The sequence below is a fragment of the Poecile atricapillus genome, chromosome 2 (genome assembly GCF_030490865.1).
Source record: "Poecile atricapillus isolate bPoeAtr1 chromosome 2, bPoeAtr1.hap1, whole genome shotgun sequence".
Lineage (NCBI taxonomy): Eukaryota > Metazoa > Chordata > Aves > Passeriformes > Paridae > Poecile > Poecile atricapillus.
The window spans coordinates 55,852,354-55,872,498 of record NC_081250.1 but is presented as its reverse complement, the minus strand read 5'-3'; the positions used below and the strand labels follow the sequence as shown (position 1 = coordinate 55,872,498).

General features: G+C 35.2%; 1 protein-coding gene across 1 annotated transcript in view; it reads left to right on the top strand.

Annotated features, from left to right (window-relative positions):
• Window positions 1-20,145, top strand: part of SLC12A7 (solute carrier family 12 member 7) — a 61,739-nt gene that overhangs the window by 8,789 nt on the left and 32,805 nt on the right. Inside the window, exons 2-8 of the mRNA XM_058830735.1 lie at window positions 4,083-4,177; window positions 6,285-6,407; window positions 8,855-9,001; window positions 9,732-9,786; window positions 12,068-12,198; window positions 13,933-14,174; window positions 16,462-16,673. Of these exons, the coding sequence (XP_058686718.1) occupies window positions 4,083-4,177; window positions 6,285-6,407; window positions 8,855-9,001; window positions 9,732-9,786; window positions 12,068-12,198; window positions 13,933-14,174; window positions 16,462-16,673 (1,005 nt within the window). The remainder of the gene's footprint in view (window positions 1-4,082; window positions 4,178-6,284; window positions 6,408-8,854; window positions 9,002-9,731; window positions 9,787-12,067; window positions 12,199-13,932; window positions 14,175-16,461; window positions 16,674-20,145) is intronic.

Here is a 20,145-nt window from a genome sequence, read left to right as displayed (position 1 = left end):
GTACTTATTCCTGTTGTGTTCCATGTTTCCTAATGGAAGTAACTGAAATAGCTTTTTCTATTGTCCACTTGATGCATGAGGGGCAGGATTTACAGCATTTTTGAAAAGTGTTAATCCTGTCTTTATTTAATTCTGGTTTTCTAATGAATAATTTCTTTTCTATTGAATCTTGTTTTGAAGAAAGGATGAGCTAAAGATTGAGATTGTTTGTTTGGTTAATTTCACCATAGGTGTTGTCTGTGTGTTGAGATTCTGAGTTCTTTCTACTGAATAATGTAATACAGATCAAATTAACTTACATGTTAATAGGGCAGACTGTATATCTATACATATTAAATAAGCATGCTTCAAAAGGTGATTTTTTAAATTTGAAATAAAGGTGATTTTGTTCACAGCAGTGATGGAAGTGTTCATAGGTGTTTTTATAAATACATTAACAACAAAAAGAAGACCAGGGAAAAATCTGTCCTTTGTTGGATGTGAAGGTTAACATTGTAACAGAAGATGAGGAAGTCTGAGGTGTCTTCTTTGCCTTAGTCTTCAACAGAAAGACTAATTACCCTCATGGCAACCAGCCCCTGGAGCTGGTAGAGAGAGATGGGGAGCAGAACTGCCCCCTGTAATCTAGAAAAAGTAGCCAGTGATCCATTGAGCCACGTAGATACTCACAAGTGTATGGGGCTGGATGGGACCCACCAGAGTGTAGTGGGGCAGCTGGCAGAAGAGCTTGTCAAGCTGTCCTGTATCATTATTGTTAGTCATGATAAACTGGGGAGGTTCCAGAAAACTGGAGGTTGGCCACTGTGGTACATGTGTGAGGTTCAGTGAGGCAAAGCACAGGTCATGCACAACAATCCCATGCAGCTCTACAAGCTGGGAGAAGAGTGACTTGAAAGTGGCTCATCAAAATAGGACCTCGGAGTACAGGTTAACAGCTGGTTGAATATGAGCCAGCAGTGTGCCCAGTTGGACAAGGCTAATGGCATCCTGGCCTTTACTGTAAATAGTGTGGCCAGCAGGACCAGGGAAGTGATTGTTGCCTTGTACTTGTCACTGTTAAGGCTACACCTGGAGTTCTGTGTCCAGTTTTGGGGCCCTCTCTTCAAGAAAGACATTGAGTTGCAAAGTGTGTCCAGAGAAGGGCAATGAAGCTGGTGAAGGGTCTCAAGCACAAGTCTGGTGAGAAGTGGCTGAGGGAGCTGAGGTAATTCAACCTGAAGAAAAGGAAGCTCTGGGGGTACCTTACCACTCTCTATAACTACCTGGAAGGATTTGTAGCAAGGTGGGGGTTGGCCTCTTCTCCCAGGCAGCTGGCAGTACAGCTAAAGGAGATGGACTCAAGCTGCACCAGTGGAGGCTCAGGTTGGACATGAGGAATAATTTTTTTACTGAAAAGGTGGCTAAACATTGGAATGGACTGCCCATGGAGGTGGTAGAGCCACCACCCCTGGGGGTGTTCAAGAAATGACTGTATGTTGCATTTAGTGCTATGTTAAGTTGGCGTGGTAGTGTTCAAAGTTTGGACCTGATCTTAGGGCTCTTTTCCAACCTTAATGCTTTTATGATTCTATAGTTCTAATGATTTTAAGATAATTGTGGAAATAGTCAGCAAAATTCAGATGACAAAGTACTTGTCAGTTTGCTTTTGTGGTCACTTTTTCAGCATTGATTCTCTTTCAAGTGAAGCTAAAATAATATTTGACATGATCAGCATTACCTATCAAAATGCCATGCCAAACATACACAAATACAGGAAGAGAGCTGTATTAGAGAAACAGGACTTTATTGCAGTCTGTCACTACCAGACTATTTTGCAGACTATCATTAGAAAGCTTTGAAATAGGCAGAATATTGGTTGTAAGCACTGAAAAAGGTTTCCTGTTCTTCAGATCCTAAGGTCTGCATTTTTCTGTTTGAAGCCTGTTAGGTGCATTTAATAAGAAATGTTTGTTAGAGATACTGTGCTCTGAGCTTTTTCCTATTGGAGCAAAGCCAAGTAACTCTGTTTAGAAATACAATCATATAAGGACAGCTTCACTATCCTCCTACCTACAATTTAAAATACTGACTGTGTAGTGCTGAGATTTTTACTGATTTTTATGTCCAGAACTGGTTAGACAAAACTGTAATCTTTAACATCAGAATTATGAATACTGATTCACATTATTTTATTTTTTTTTTGCTACCCTTCTGGTGTCTAATGATACCCACTAAAGGAGTAACTCCAGTTATGTTATACTCTGCATGAATGCAAAACAATAATTGAAATTTCCCAGCTCACTTTTCAGAGTAATCCTTTCTGAAGGGATTGGAAGTGCCCTGAGAGGAGTACTAATATTTAGTTAATAATTACAGGTACCAGATGTCAGTTGGTGAGAAAGTCAATAGAAGTGTGGTCTCAGCAAGGCTGAAATCAAGCAACCTTATTTTTATTTTAACTTGGAATGTACCTTTTAATGAATGGTTTATAAAAACTTCAGCAGAAACAATGGGATGATTTCAAGAATGGAGCTAAAAGAAAAACAATGTTCCAAAAATCTTGGAAAGAAAATGCAAGTTCTTAAGCAAGAAGTCCTAGTGCTCATATGCTTTAGCAAAATGATAAGAGGAATCAAGATGTATTTGTTTCAGGACAGAGTTGCTTTTTGTTGTCTGTGAAAAAGCTAATTGAACCTTTCTTTAAGTATAGCAGAGCCCATTAAAGGATAAATGCCAGTTTCTCAGATAATCTTGTGCAAAACCAACGGGTTCCATATACTGTGAAACATCTCAAGGTGTTAGTTCATGAGGGAGATTCTTTTGTGTTCACAGTGCTCCTTCTGCTGGCCTTGCATTAACCTTTGTTGGAAGGAGGGGCACCTAACCAGGCTGTAGGACTTGAAGTAGTGGAAGATCAAATATAAACTGTAGAGAAACAGAAAAATGAAAGTTGGAGGATATGGATAGAAGGAGATGTATGTGTGAAATCATCACCTTTTCTTCTCTGGAGTGAGGAACTAATTTTAGAGCCCTAATTTTTAGGACATCTGTTATCTTCTGTGTCTCTTAGGAGAGTATGTGGTTTCTGTGTGATGATACCAACAAGTATAGTGATGCTGTGGAGAGCGATAGGAAATTAGTGGTGGGAAATCCACAGTCCCGCTTATGTTGGAGGGACTGAGATCTATTTCAGTCTGGTTTACAACCAAAATAATATGTTGTGCTGAGACTAGTTTACATGGTTGCCAGAGCTTTCTTCTGGAATTTAATGTGGGGATAAGTGTCCTGTGGGGAGCAGAGGGAGGAGACAGGGGAAAAGAGTACAACTTGTTCTCCAGCTGTTCTTTAATTCTGTAGTGAAGAGACTGTGTAGGTGCTGTTGCTGTAATCTGTGAATATAAGGGCAAAAGGGCAGTCAGGCAAAGTGGCACAGGCAAGGATTTGAGATTATTTGGAAACGCCAGTGTTATGACAATATCAGCATGTAATAGTTTTTGTAGTTCGTGGGCTGAAAGGCAGTGAAAGTAATGCTATATATTTTGAGAGGTGTGCCAGAGCAGGTCAGTAGAGCTACAGGTTAATGTAGTTTATATTTCAATAAGGAATAGATGAAATATAGCATGTCATGGAAGGTTTTCCACAGCCTTTACAAAATATTTCCTTTTGCATTGTATTTCATAGATTCCTGCCTCAACTTCTGGAGATTTTTATAGGAGACAGTAAAGTAATAAAAAATTTGGCTGGGGAGTTATTTTATTCTGTACCCAAAACTTGTATGTGAAGTGCAATTATCAAGTGTTTTTTAGAGAAACTAGAAAGGGTAGGGGAGAAATCAGTATGTGTGTGTTAAAGAATAATAGTTAAGAGATGGGCCACTATACAAAAATTAGACTGTTAAATTAAATTTCCTTAAATGTTTAACATCCGCATGTCTAAGATGAAAACTGGGTTTGCAGCCACCTGTGGTGTTACTTAGAACCAGCTCTCAAACCGGAGTCTGCTGACTATTCCTTTTATGGTATAATGTTTATATTTTTTCCCCTCTTTTTTTCCTCTCTTTTTTTTTTTCCCTCTTGTTTTTAATTGTGTTACTTTTCCACCAGGGGATGGAATTGCCAGGGAAAACAGTCCATTTATTAACAATGCAGAATTGGGCAGAGGAAACACGTATGAAGGAAAGAATATGGCTCTCTTTGAGGTAAGTTAAATACTCCAAAAACATATTTTACTTTTAATGGAGATGAGCAAACACCTGTTTTCTTTCTGTCTTAAAATGTAGTGGAGGGGAGAAGTTGTATTTTAATAACTTTTTCATAGTTTGCTTTCTGCTAACATTCAATTTCAGTGGATTTGAATGATACATAGGCAAGAACGGTAAATACTGGTGTGCATTAATATGAAGATATGAAATAAGTCTTCATGCATTTAAATTTTTTTGGCTAGTGTCTAGATACTTTTAGAGGAAGCTGCTGGAAGTTAAATCTATTTGTTTTAAGAAAGTGGTATTCAGTTTTAAAAGGATTAGCAAAATAATTTGTTCAACAGGAGAATTACAGACTTTTCGTAAAGCAGCAAAGCTATAAAACAAACTTACAAGCCATGGCTTAGTTGTCCAACGACAGTGTACAGCACACCATAGCAACATGTGAACATCTACTTTATAATGGATGTTTCATACCTTTTTAATCAACTGAATTATTACAACTGATTAGTGAAAAAAGTATATTAATTTAGTACTTTAAAGGGTAACTTTTGCAATTAAGTAGTATTTCTAATAAAAACCTTAGTTGCTCTGCTCTAGCAGCATCCACTGGTCTTGGTCTGATACTTGCTGTTAACAAAACTAGGTGCTTCCAACATTGTTTAGCCACCTTGCTCTGTTGCATTCTTCTCAGTGCTTTCTTGTTGTTCTCTTACATTTCTCTCTTCTTCTTTTCAAATATCTTTGCACAGAGAGCATGGTCTTTCATCTCACTCTGTGAAAGACCCAAATAATGTATATTTACTATTTTTCACTGTTTTAGAGAAAATTGTGCTAAAGATCAAAGTAATGTTGATCATTAATTGTCTTTTTGTCACGTATGCAGTATCTTAGTGTTTTTTGACAGGAATGATGGAATTAAAGATCTGTCATTGAATTTCTCTCCTTCAAGCTCTATTCCATAATGCCATTTCCAAAACTTTGTGGTTCAAATTAGTTGCTCTATTCCTCAGTGATGATAATTTGGCCATAGCTGCTTTTTGTCACAGATTTGTTATTTTGAATCATAGCTTACATTACATCAGCTGATATAAACCCCTTACTTTCACATATTTCAAATTATAGACATTGCTGTTAGCAGTATCCCACTGAAAGCCTTCTAGTGACTTCATCACCACTGGTGGTGATCTTTTTGTGTATAGTGAATCTTTTTGAGACTATGTATGTTTCAGAGTAAGTTTCCTACAGTCTTGCTTTTCTCATGTTTTCAGATGTTAAAGTTGTATAAACTGGTTAAAAGAAGTTTGAGTATTATGACCTTATCATTACCTAATCTCTAAGGCAGAGATACTTTACTTCTTGACTTTGTCACCTCAATCTCTTGTCTTGTTTTCAGTGTTCAATTTTTTTGTATTTAATTGAATTCTCTTGGATCCATTTTTCTTGGAATTCTCGTGTTGTATATTCATCTGGATTTTATTACTTGTTTTAGCATGTTTTGTTTTGTAGCAGATAATTGTCTAAAGACAGATGGGCTGACTTTTGTGTCAGGTGCTATTACATGTGTGCAATTATATGTGATATGCGTTGTGTGCGTATTTTCAACAAGTTAACGTTTTGGAAGTAATATACCTGGTGTAAGAGAAAATACGTAAGCCTGCAGCAGTAGACTTCAGAGAGATACTTAAATATTTTAGTGCTTGAGAAAGCATTTGAAGTCACTCTCTAAACACAAACAAGATGCTGGAAAACACCCTAATGACTCAATCCTACCAGTACAATCTGTTAAAGACTGTGTTGTGATAAAAATAGATTTCTTTAAATTACTGTGGTCTTTCTCTAGGTTTTCCTTATATTCAAGCTGTATATTGTAAAATAGTGTAAAAATATGAAAGAAATGGTGCAACATAGCCATGTAGAGTTAAACTTCTAGAAAGAATAAAACTTTCTTGCTGGTTGAAAGCTGACTGGTATTTTGTCATGCTAATTTTTTTATTTGGCTGAATCCGGGCTGACCTACTGAATACGTGATTGAAGTAGTATTATAAAATGATGACTTTAAAAAAAAAATTTAATAAATGCAGTATTCTTCAAAATCCAACAGGAAGAAATGGATAGTAACCCCATGGTGTCATCTCTTCTGAATAAACTAGCAAACTACACTAATCTGACTCAAGGAGTGGTGGAACATGAAGCAGATGAAGACAGCAAACGAAAGGAAGTCAAGGTATTTAGATTTCAAATAATTTATCAAGACAAAGCTAGCTGTAAGAGGTGCATTTTTCAACCTGATAAGAGAATATTGTGGACACTTAAAAATGAGAGTAAGATTTGTTATACCATGTTTAGAACTGAAGCATTTGCAGCAGGACTTGCATTAATTTGATGTTCTTGTTAGCATATTTTAGCAAGACTTTGCTGTAAAACCCCTAGGTAAAACGTGTAAAACTAGGATCTGAAACATGGAGTATACCAAATTTCTTCTTCCTTTCTTTTCTTCTTCTTTGTGAGCTTGTGCAAGCATAAGTACCTGTTACCTACCTCTAGTGAGCATACAGTAGGACTTTCTGCAGTTTTATTAATATATTTTAACTGCCTAGGTTTTTAAATAGTTACAGTGAGGTAAATTTGAGATGAAACAGGTCAGTCTTTTAAATCTATAAGCATATTTGCATCTCTTAACATGGTAGTAGTTTTTTTGAGTAGCTGTCTTGGTTTTGTGTGTTTCAGTAAGTATTTTTAAAATTTAATGATGCATTCCAAGAAAACACTTTGTTTCAAACATTAAAAGTTCTATACTTGTGGGAGGGGAAGGCATATGCTCTGTTTGACACATTGCCAAACACACTTGCTAGAAGTGAACTGAATTCACTAAGGGTTGTCTGTCTACTGGATACCCAAAGTGTGTATCACTGTGTCTGTAGAAGTGGTATGTGTGCAACAGTTGGAGTCTGCAGTGGCATGTTGGATTCATCCCGCTGTGAGTAGGGGCTGTTTTGGAAGGAGAAAGCTCGGATCAAAGTGTATGACCTGACAGTATAAGAACTTACAGGCAAAGGAGGGATGTTAAGCTCCATGGTGACTGAAACTAAGAAAATTAAGGTAGATGCTGGGAAGGGACAGTGCTAGGAGTCACCTGTCTTTGTGTAGGAGAAGGGGTGCTGCTACTGAATTTATATGCTGAGCTATGAGGAAGAGAAGCACATGAGAATGAGTAAAAGGGAAATGAGCACAGTGCAGAAAAGACAGAAATGGAAATACGTTTGAAAATAAGCTTAGAAGGGAGCTTGTTTGACTGGAAGGGAGATTTTGAAGTGGAAGTTGGTACCAGGACAATGGGCAAGGGTCAGGAATAAAGTCCAGCTGTTGGCGTAGCTTTTTGCTTATCCTGCATTTGTTTATGAGTGTGCTTTCTTTCTGTTTGTCTAATTGTGCCTGATCTATATTTGTTTCATCTCATCTGAAGATAAACTCCAGATGTGAGAAAAGTAACACTGATCTTCTGATCTTCTCACGTGTTCCTTGGTGTGAACCCTGTTGTCCATTCAGCTGCTGTGTAGAGGTTTTTGTCAATGCAGCACTGTATTACTCCCTCTGGAGCAGATGAGCCAAATGGACATTATGTCCTCACTTGCACTTGGTCTTGTTTGTGCACCATGTGGTGGCCTGATAGCACGGTTTTATGGATGTGTCTTAATTTCATTTCTGAAATTGTGATAGTTAATGCTATGGCTGTCAGAGCAGCATTTTCAAGGGGTGCTTGAGACAGTAGTGTTGATGCTGCACATGAATATTGCCCAAGATGCTAAAAAAAATAAAAATAGTCTAAATGGCATTCTATGGTTCCTTATAAGTACTTGGAAATTTAGTATTTTCTTAATACTTTTGAAAGCTTCTAAAGTATCAATGCTTGCTTATTTAATTAAATCAACTGCCATGTTTCACAGCCCAAGTTGTGATTTAAGACACGTCTTGTGTAACTGGAAAGCTACTGTGTATAACTGTTGATTCTAGCTAGCCTGAATTCTCTTCATAAGTGTAGAAGGCTGAAACTTTAGTGATGAAGCCTGAATGGTTTTGTGTGTGTTTTGACCTATGATGATCACTAGCAAATAAATAGGACACATATACTGTGTTGTGGTAGGTTTTACAGTTTTTGAAAATAGAAATTGTAGTCAGCTCTGCATTACTTCTTGCTTTGTCTTAATACCTTGTCTGCCTTTTTAAAAACTGAAAATGCTATTGAATAATTTTTTTTTGTGCCAGCTCTGTGCAATCTGTGACCAACTTTTTGCAGAATGTAAATGATACTTTGATTATGGCGGTAATTTATCTTTGACCTTTAACTTCTAACTTTAGCCTGTAACTGGTATTTCATAAAGAATTTGTAAAGTGTTATAATCAACAGATAAAGGGCCTTCCTATCCCTATCAAGGTTTCATCCTCATTCCTGTGGAACAAGGGAGTTTTCTGTCACAAATAGTTTTTTCTCTTTTCAGGAATTTTTTTTCATAAATAACGTGAATATTTGCAAAACTGGACAGTCTGAAGTTACCATTCAGGTTCACTTGGAATTTGTTCATGGAGCATTTGTGATAAGTGTTTGTTGAATAAAGTGCTTGTGGATTCAAATTTTTTAATGCAAAGGAGTTGACGTTCTCACTTTGTTTCCAGGGTCCACAAATGGGCACTTTTATTGGCGTGTATCTTCCTTGTTTGCAAAATATCTTAGGAGTCATCCTTTTCCTGCGTTTAACATGGATTGTAGGAACAGCTGGAGTTCTTGAGTCTTTCATCATTGTCTTCATGTGTTGTGCTTGTGTAAGTTAACCTTATTTTACTTCTTTTTTAAACTCTTGGCCAAATAGTCTGTTGGAAGAGTACTGATACCTTCTAATATATGTGTATTAGGGAAAAATAACAATATATAATCACATTGGTTAAATTGTACTGATATTTAACCAATGTGGTTGAATAGAGAGAAATGGGTTATGTGTTTAAGCAGTGAGTGTCATGTGTCAGTCTAACCTGTATGGGCATTCTTTTGGGTTGATCAAAGTAAACTTTTGTTTGAAGTATTGTATGAGTTTTCTTAAATTTGCCTTAGGTGATCTTTCATTATTTACTTTGAGATCTGAACTGTTCTGCTTTTTACAACTTCAGAACAAACTGAATAATAAACTACAAATCAAACCACATCATCTATAAAGTAATTTTTTAGAATGTGAGACCACTACTAGCTGTTGTCATAACAATGTTACAATTAGGTTTCACTACTTTTTAATTTGACTCATGAACATACTATTTTAAGTGTATTCAATGGTCTGTATTCTTCCATTTCTTTTTTAAAGACTGTGCCAAATATCTAGGTTAACTAAATCTTCTGCTGAAAAAATTGAGTACTTGAGTTGCATGAATATCCCAAATTAAACGTCTTGGTTCAAAAAAGAATAAAATACTAGTTCCATTTGATTACTGTTTTGCTCAGTCTTTCAAAAAAACCCTCCAAAACTCTGGTGTTTTAAATTTCTTCTATTTCATCTTTCCACAGACTATGCTAACTGCAATTTCAATGAGCGCTATAGCAACAAATGGTGTAGTTCCAGGTAATGAAGAATTTAATCTTACATGGCAAATTTCTGAATGATGAAAGTTTAAATCTGGGATAAGAAATTCTTATAGTTCTCAAATATCAGAAGTAATACTGTTGTGTCAAGTGCATATTTTCTTCTAATTGATTTGATAAATAACTTTTTACTGTGAGATGCAGTCTTTAACTGGACCTTCTGGGAATTACAATCTGCAGTATATCTTTGCCATCAATCATTTGATCCTGTTTTAATCAAAGATAGGATGTTATAATTTGAATTAATGGAGACTGGACTTCGCACAAAGTAAATTTCTTTACAAATACGGCTACTACTTTTTTCTGTCCTGAATTTACCTACATTGCATCTAAACACTGGAGTTAGTTATCTGGTTTTCTACAATAGTAGCTGGTCTCATGGCAGAAATATTTTTCTATATAAATGCTCTAGGTTCTTCCGATCTCCTTAAATTTTCAGGATTGATTGATAAATTGATTTGGCTTCATGAAGTAAGAGGATTTTTTTTTTAGTTGCACAATCAGCTCTTGAAGGTCTTGCCCTTTTCAGTTTCTCAGCAAAATAATTGATAGTTCTGGTGTTGAGGCTTTTGTATGAACTCTGAACAGTTTACCTAATGAACTTAAACTGAAGTTGTTGGGCAAAAGTAAAAGCTAGAATTTGTGTAGGATGTAGAATAATTGTATTTCATGGATGCAGTACCATATATGAAATAAAAATACAATAGACAACTTTAAAGTATTTGTACTTTATAATAAATAAATATAAAATAATTAAAATAAAATTTAAATAATTTAAAAAAGTAAAGATATATAAAATATAAATAAAATGGAGTTATTCAAATCAGTGCACAGATAATTAAAATGTTCTGCTCTTTTCCTCCTCATATTTTTAAAGGTAATTGTTAAAATTTTGTTTATTATCTGTAACTGGCTTTAAAGCTGGCAGTTCTTACATGAGACAGGTCTTAATTTTCACTTTTTTTTGTTGATGCCAGTTTCTTAGAGAAATTATGCTTGTCCTGGAATATATGGAGAAGGCAGAAAGCACAGATAAGAATCTAGGATTGAAGGATACCTGAGCAGCAGGATCCTTTCTTTTGCCATTATACACAAGACCATTATATTTAGTAAAAGGATTGGTGATATATCATAATATCTTTGTTAGTTTCTCATTCATTCATATTGAAAACACTGAAACAGTGGAACAGGCTGCCCAGGTGAATGATGGAACCACCATCCTTGGAAGTGTTCAAAAAACAAGTAGGTGTGGTGCTGAGAGACAGGGTGTTGTGGTGGACCTGGTAGTATTAGGTTAATGATAGGACTTAATGATCTTGGAGGTCTTTTCCAACCTTAATAATTCTATAAAAAACAGCCTCAGACTCCACACTTTGATATATGTTATTTAAAATGACACACATCCTTTCTCTGACTCCTACTTCTCACAAATGGGACAAATAGAATGAATTTAAGAGTAGATGGAGAGGAAACCAGAGAGAAGAGTTTGCCTTGAGGGAGTTGGTTGAATTTCTGAAAGAAAGAGATGAAGTGTTTGAAATTTAGAGCCTCATTAAAAGGCAAATAGTGCAATGGAAATAGGGTGGTGGTTTAGTTTATGACTTAAAGCAAAGTGATACATATGGGAAGTAAGCCAGAAGAATTGAAGAACTCAGGGTCAAAGTGAGTAGTATATAAATGGACAAGAAAAAGCAATCCCTACACAACACCTTCAAAGAGTACTAAAAAAATGTGACCTGTAGTGAAAGTGGCAATGGTTTCATATACAGGAAATAGAAAGAATCAGTAGAAAATATTCTGTTTTGTCCTTGTCTCATAAAGCAATTATTTTTGAAGTTTATTGTTTGATGGGGAGCAGCTTAAGGTTAGAAGCTAAGAACTGATTCACATCTATTTATACCTGTATATCCTTTTCTAATTTACTTCTGTTTAGCTTGTGAAATTTTTCCTCGTCTTACTTTGGTCTTCACTTTCCATTCCACAGAAAGTGTGCATGGGGATATTACTCTTGAAATGTACATTCTAACTGCCTAGATGGTATAGACACTGATTAGAGTCTTGGCATAAGCATGTCAGTGGAGACACATGCAGCAGTTATCTTGATTATGTTAATTGAATGATTCAAAGTTTTGTTCTGTACTGCCATCTTTAATCTGAAGGCCTGGAGGTGTTTTGTGTTGTCTCTCTTTTTTTTTTTTTTTTTTTTTTTTTTTTTTTTTTTTTTTTTTTTTTTTTTTTTTCCCTCTCTGTTAAATTCACAGCTGGAGGCTCTTACTACATGATTTCAAGATCTTTAGGGCCAGAGTTTGGTGGAGCAGTAGGACTTTGTTTCTACTTGGGGACAACCTTTGCAGGAGCTATGTACATTCTTGGTACCATTGAGATTTTATTGGTAAGTACTAGTTTCTGTTAAGTTTAAATGTATTTAGGCTGTTTTGGGGTATTGCTGATGAATGTTCTTAATGGTCTAAAATGTATTCTAGTTTGGTGATAGTTAATGTTTTGCTACTACATTTTCAGGATGTTGATATTTATTCTTATCCTACTTGTGACTATTTGAGAAAGTTAAATTCTTGTTAGTAACACAAAAATAAATTAAATGCTATTTGACGTATATTTATTCTACTTAATGTAGTAACCAAGCAGAAATCTTCTCTTTCCAAATGTTAGTCTGCAAGCCTAGATCGGGCAGGTGTTACCAGGGTAACTCAACTGCTGCCCAATGAAAAGTTGTGAAGAGTATAAAGGGCATTATCTCTGATGAGGCAATAATAATCTATCCCACTTCCTTATTTCCAAACTACTGGTTTTGAATTTTCATATATTTGCAAAGGTGCTGTGGAAGACTGCCTTTATGGGAGTGGCCAGTCTTGTTTGGCTTTGCTTCATCCATGAGGGGCCAATAATTGGTCATCATATCAGAAACTGAAGATATGAGAGGAGATGCGTCAGAAATCTTTCTTATTGCTCACTATGATTCATGTCATCAAGTCCAGGCTTTTTTTCATCTAAATTGGAGACAGTCTTCACTAATGCTTGCTCGTGTGATCTGATCTGGCTTGTTATCTGATCTATGGTAGTAATATGAGCACAGGTTGAATTGTGGATTGGTAGTTTGGTGCATTGTTCTCCCTATTAGAGAGTTGTGCTGAGTTTGTGTTGCTAGTAAAAATGTATGGGGTTCAGCTACAGAATTTGAAGTAAAATGCTGCCAGTGGTATCTGACAAAGACCTTGCTTATGAATGTATCATGGTAGACTCTTGTTCAAAGTTTCTTCTTGCCTTTAGAAATTACATTATTGAAAAATAGTCATTTTAGCCTAGAGTCCCTCAAGCCCTCATATTCAAGTGCTAGTAGCTCAGCAAAGAGGAGGTTTTTTTTTAGGGGTGCTAAAATAAGGAATATAGATATTGTTATGTAGTGTAGTACACCAATGTCTCAGGACTATAGGTCACTTTGTCTTCTCACATACACTTATCAGTATAAGTGCTATAAACAGTTTCTAACTTCTTTTCAGGTAGAACACACCAAAATTTGAGAGAGAGAGATTTGTAAGAGAATCCTGTTTGAAATTGCAGTAGTTTGAAATGTCTGTTTTAGCATGTGACTAAGCCTTTTCACACTAATATTTAATTGTGCTGTTGCAGCTTTAGATTGAAATTTTATGCAGTATAATATAGGGTCTATAATACTGAAAGCATTTTTTGTTTATTATATTTTTGTTTGATATTTCATATTTTGTTTCAATCAATGGAAGTCTAGTTTATAGTTTGGGATTTTTTTCTTTTATTTTTGTTGTGTGCTACTTCCTTTCCCCCCCAAATTCCTTAGCACTTTTTTCCCAATTGGCAGATGCATGAATTTGAGAAGTGGAAGTTCTTTAATGTGGGAGAAGAAGATGGAGCAAAATTCCTATTCTGTATCCTGTTCTCAAAACTTGTTTTTTCTCCAGCCTCACCTTTTCTTTCCTTTTATCCCTACAGTTTCTAATGCCCAAATTATATGGCTAAACTCATTTGTGAAAGCAATGCTGGTATAGATGGTTAGATTTTGTTGTTCAAGAAAATGATTTCCTAATAAAATGTTCATTATTACATGTATGATAGTTTGCCATATCTCTTGCAGACCTATATTTCTCCAAGCGCTGCTATATTTAAAGTGACAGATGTTGCTAAAGAAACAGAGGCTATGCTGAACAACATGAGAGTCTATGGAACGTGTATTATCATTCTGATGGCCATAGTAGTTTTTGTGGGAGTAAAGTATGTCAACAAACTTGCACTGGTCTTCCTTGCCTGTGTGATTCTTTCCATCATTGCCATATATGCTGGAGTTATTAAGACTGCTTTTGACCCACCTGACTTTCCGTAAGTGCAATATCGAAGTTGTGTGGCTCATTTAAAAGGAAAAAAAAAAGTGTGGGACGGGAATAGCTACTGTAACCATTTCACATTTTAAGCTAAGTTTCAAAATACAACCACATTGCATTCAGTTAGTAGGTTTATGTAGTTTAAATACCAGTGCACTCATTCGTTATTCTGAGTTACATATCTGAATCTTCCTCTCATTTTTCATAAGATTTGAAAACTCTAGAAAGTATTCTTTGGTGCTTAAAATTGCTGACTGTTACTCCATCCACACCTAAGGAGCAAGAAGGTGGGTTTTGCTGAGAGTAAATGTAACAGCTTTATCTAAAAATTTGAACTAAAAACCTGTAGAATAAAGTAAAAAGGTCAAAAAACCATTGTAGCTATGAACCATAGTTATGGAGGAAACATACTTTTAAACTTTCTGTGTTATGAAGAAATTTTTGTAACTCCCCACTTAAAATGGAAACATTTTAGTGTTTAAATTCACTTGTGATTGTGAAGGCTTTCCTGTTAAAAAAATAAAATTTTATTACTGTTATGCATGACACATTGCTTCTCAAGATCCTCAATGTGCTTAATTCTTGCTCAGTAAGAGTTATTTCTTTTTTCCAGTTATTAGTTGTGTTTTACTTTACCCAGTTATATGAGTTGCATTTTTTGTGCATCTTTTTCTGTTGAGAGAGGAAACAAAATGATATTACTTAAGACATGCTCAGAATAGGCTAATAACTTCAGTCTTGCATAGCACTTCACAAGAAGAGTTATCCTTTGCTGTATGATTGTTAAAAATTCAATATTACTTTGAAGTGTTGGTAATTACATTACAAATTGAACATTAGAGCAGTACTTGTGGACTGTTCTGTAGCATGATTTTACATATAAAATGTTTATATATTTCTGAATAAAACTTGTGTTTCTTACAGTAACTTCTGGTGGGAAAGTAGTAATATCTTTTTGTCACTTGTATAGGTAAAAGAGAGTTTATGTGGATGTGTAGTATAGGTAAGACTTATTACCGGGTTCCTGGAAACCTCATATATGGCTGCTACTGTCATATAATTGTATTGGGGGGAAAAAATATAAAAAGAGTTTATTTTCCCCCTGAATTTAATGGTTTTAATTTAATTTAGATTTAATTTAATTTAGAGTCTGCCTCAAAATGAGAAACTGGAGTGCAGTTTTATATAATGGTAAGACTGATCTGATGGTGGCTGTTAGAAAACCCCAAACAAAACAGCTTCCATTTAGCTGGTTAATTAGATTGATATCACTAACCTCCATTAAGTTTGTCCATTGTATAGGTAGTAAAATAGTTTACCTCAAGATCCCCCAGTTGAATCAAACTGACAGAAATTTCCATTGCTTGTAGCATTTGACCCTGCTGCTATTAAGTCATCAAATCAGTAGCAATTAGAAAGAAAAATAAGCAAGGCAAGTGGCAAGATGATCTCTTTAGCAATAGTTTTCTGTTAAATCTCCTCAATTTCCATGTAATGAAATACCTTGAAGCTGCACTGGTGTATCTGCCTAACCTGCATGTTTTCTTTGATGTTCCTTCTTTTGTGTTCATGGATATATATAATTCCATTTTTAAGCAAGCCTGGAATCCTAAACATCTTTTGTATAATTTAGCAAAGAAAAATACTTAAATCCTTAATACTCTGTGCTGGTAGGAATTTGATTTTGACAACTGTTTGGACTTTTCTAATTTTATTTCATTCCTGAAAGAAGTAATTTGCTTCCCAATACGTGATTCTTTAATTTGTATTTCCATCACTGTTGTTAAATTTTGCAGTTTACTTATTCCTGGCTTATGTATATGATGGTCATTCTCCTTGTGGATTGTAATATTTTTGAGGATAATCTAAAGTTTTTAGTTGCTAGAAGAGGAAGAGCATGGTTTACTTGCATAATTTTACTTCCATATTTTCTTTGTCAGCCTCATCTTTTAATTAAGTTTATAAAGTATTACTTAATTTTACTTCCTTCTTGTAGGACTGAATGCATCATGATCACTGTTACGTAGTAGTCTACCTGCTTAAATTGATTGTACTTTCTAAGGAGGAAATCAGGAGGCAAAATAGCTGCCAATACCATAAAGTAGAAATATTTGATCCATATTTTAAAAACTATTGATGATAGTTTTAGATGTAGAAACTATATACTGTTTTAGTGGATGTAGTATAGGCCTTAAGACAGTATAAATAACAAGTTTCTGAAGAAGTCTAATAGACAAGAAAAGGCTTGTGTTGAAGGAACACTGATTTATTTTTCTTGTTTATAGTATCTGTCTCCTCGGAAACCGTACATTGTCAAAACGCAACTTTGAGGTCTGTGCCAAATTTACTGAAATCAATAATGAAACAAAGACTACACCTTTGTGGCGCCTGTTCTGTGATAGTTCTTTGCTTAATGCTACATGTGATGACTACTTTAGTCTGAATAATGTAACAGAAATCCAAGGAATTCCAGGAATAATGAGTGGAGTTCTAACTGGTAAGTTGGAAAGCACAGTGATTTAAAAGTTTTTGGACATTATTAATGTGGCCAATGTCTGGTCAGTAATATAGTGGCCTAGTCTGTCATTGTATCTTTATCCCTAACCTGTGTGAAAGATTGGTACCTTGAGCTTCTTCCTATAAAATTTTCATCTGGTTTTAGAATCTTAGTATCAAGTGCTTTGATATGAGGGTAATTGGAGCTTTATAGGTTCTCTTTCAAAAGCCATTGTTCAGTCAAAAAGGTAATAAAGTACTTATTGCAGCTTTTTTTAAATGTGTATGCCAAACACACATTTTAATAAGCCATTCATTAATACATTTTCAAACTCTCCTGAGGGAGAACTTGTTTCCAGTTAACAGGTGGTGCAATGAGAATGAAGTTCTGTGGATTGTCTAATGTGTACAAGTTAGTGACTGAATTCAAGAAAAGCAGTCTGCAAAGTATATAGATTTTCTTCTCTTTACAGATCTATATGGTTGTGGCAGTTTAGAATTCAAATTGCATCGAGTCATAGGATTTGTCTTAAATGTGTAATAATTTGTATTGTACACACAAAAATAATGTTTATGGGAGTGAAATGGATACTCTGATACCTCTCCTTTGCATTCCCTTAAAATAATATTTGATTTATATAAATATGCTACATAGGGACACTAGACAATCACTGCTGCCATAGTACTCCAGTTTAAAATATCACATATAAAGTGTACAAATACATTAAAAGATACTAAATGAATCACAGGCTTCTCTGAATCTAATTTTGTTTTTTTAGAAAAATAATTTTCTCAATGGAAAATGGAATTATTTGCTTGTTATGAGAAATGTAACTTAGAGTTTGTTCTCTGAATTTTATAATTTACCATATGCATATCTACAGTTTTTCATGAATAATTTTGCGTTTCCTGCCCCAGCTCACAAGCCAGCTGTATGTTACAATTTTTTGCTACCCTGTAGGATTTAAATTGTTCTTTTACTTTTTGGAGGTTTCAAGCTGAGTACTGAGTATTTTTTTTTCTTTTGGAAAGATGTACTTTTTTTCCAATCAGTTTAATGTTTCATTGAACAAGCAATCCTGTATAAAAGTATATTTTTCTAATTTATTCTCACATAATGCTAAAATCATTAAAGACCAGGAGTCTGCTGAATGCTCAGTGTGAGCAGCATACTTTCCAGTATTCACTGCTCTTTGCTTATCTATAGTGAATTTCATCAATTCCATTATGTTTACTTACTGAATTTAAGAAGTTTTTTATTTGTTTGTGTTTTTAAGTTCATTGCAGTTGTTTTTCCTTCTAAAAACTTGAATTAACTGAGAATTGCCAGCAGGCTCTCATCTTGATGCTAGCTCCTGTTTTTGGGCTGTTTGAGTGTACTGGATAGCACTGGTTACATCCTGGTGGTCATTCTTGTAGAAGCTTACTGGTGGCTCTTCTGCATTACAAAGCTGTATTTCCATCTATTTTTACCTGTTGTTTTCTGTCTTTGAGCTGATGTTTTTTCATCCACGTGAGGAGATTTCCTCTTATCCTCTTATTAATGTCTACTGTAGATTCCTTGGGTGTGGAATATTTTAAAAACATGGGAAATACAGATGGACTGATCCAACTAGCCTTAATTTATGTTTCCCTCAAGGAATTCGAATACTTTTGACAATTTTCTTTTACAAAAGCTGAGTTGAGGCTTCCCCAGTTTTGAAAAACTCCAGAAAAACTCTGAACAACTACTGAGTTTTTCAGAACTCAGAGATAACTCCCATGTTTATTGCCTGTATGAACTGCTGTTGTTGCTGTTGACTGTTCATGTACAGATGCTATTCATGAGTCTTTAGTTTCTGTGTCTCCCTGAAACACTTTTCAGTGATAGAGATATCCGTCCATTTGTCCTTGGGTCTCAATACTATTTTACGTCAACCTCAGGTCTTTCAGTATTCTTGGAGATCTCAGGCTGAAATGGCTTTTCCTGCTTTTGAAAATATGCACTCTCCTTCTGTTCATTGATTAACATTTCTGTGAACAAGAACTACTCTGTAGCAATGCATTTTACTATTCTAGTTACACCTAATGCTAAAACTAGGTGTCTTACTTGCTGAGTGTGAGCACACATTATACCTAGCGTAAACTTGAGCTCTCGTGGCAGAGATTTCTCAAGGAGAGTTTTCTTCCACTTGATGTATGTTCTGCATTGTGTGAAGACTTTGGAGCTGCAGGCTCTGCACATTAAAGTTTCTTGGGCTGTGACTGAGAATATTCAGATGCCATGACTGGGTGTCTCAGGAAGTGTGCTAACTCCTCACACCATTTATTGGGCACTCATATGCAGTAAGTATTCATCTCTTATATGCCTTCTGTGAATGTTGTCTTAACAATCATAAGTCATTTTGCAGGTGGCTAAATATGTCTATAACCTGAACAAATATGATACAGTTCTGCAACTATCTTAAATCAACATTGTTCTGATGCTGGTACTGTGTTAGTCTGATACATTGTACCAGTTCTTGTGTAGGTATCCTAAATGTTAGCTGCTAGAGGAACCTTAACAATTAAGGAGTGGTCCTAGAAGGGCCAAATGTCTGGACTTTTCTGAAAAGTCATTCTTTTTCTCTCACCCTAGCTTTCAAGTCCACTTGGATTATCACTTTTGGGAAAATGAGCATGGGAAGGCTCTGTGTGACATGTTATGAAATGGGAAAGTGATTTCTATTTAAGAAAATATCTAAACCGATTTTACCTATTTGTGCTGGCATGCAGAGTTCTACATTAAGTTGTAGGCATTGCAGTGCTCAGGTCATTATCTCTCCTTTGTCATGCTGAATAAAGGGCACAAGCTGCTTATTAAGAGTTTAAGTGGTTATGATTGGCAATTCAAACTGATTTTTGGGTTTTCTTCCTATGTTTCATAGTGGGTAGATAGATGCTAATTTGGAGATCTAGTTTTATTTTATATCACTCATAAAATCTCTGCCAAAATTCCTGAAATTTAAAATTCTCTTGTTTCATTAACTCTTCTTACTGCTTCAGTCTTATCTCTAGATCAGTCTGTTACTCCTCTTCATCTGATTGTAGTAATACACATAGCATTTCTTAGTAAATAATACTTTTAATCTTTGCTCTGCTTTCTCTTCTGTCTTTCATGCATACTTCCATGTATGCTTACCGACTGTAAGATTTTTGTTAAAAATCTGTGTATGAGTATCCTATCTTTGGCCACTTATAGTTCAAAGTCCATCTTCTATTGTGCTCAGGGTTACTTTTTGCTATTATAAAGGCTTAGAATACTGTACTTAAATTCCCTGAAGTTGTTCAAGATGTCTAAAAATTGGCTATTTGATCATCCTGGCAGTCCATGGGAATTGTTTATTTCCTTCCTATAAAATCCTTTGCCTTCTTGACAGGCCAGGAGAGTATCTGCTTTGTTTTCTCACATATGATAGGACAACTTGTCTCATTTTCAAATAAGAATCAGTGTG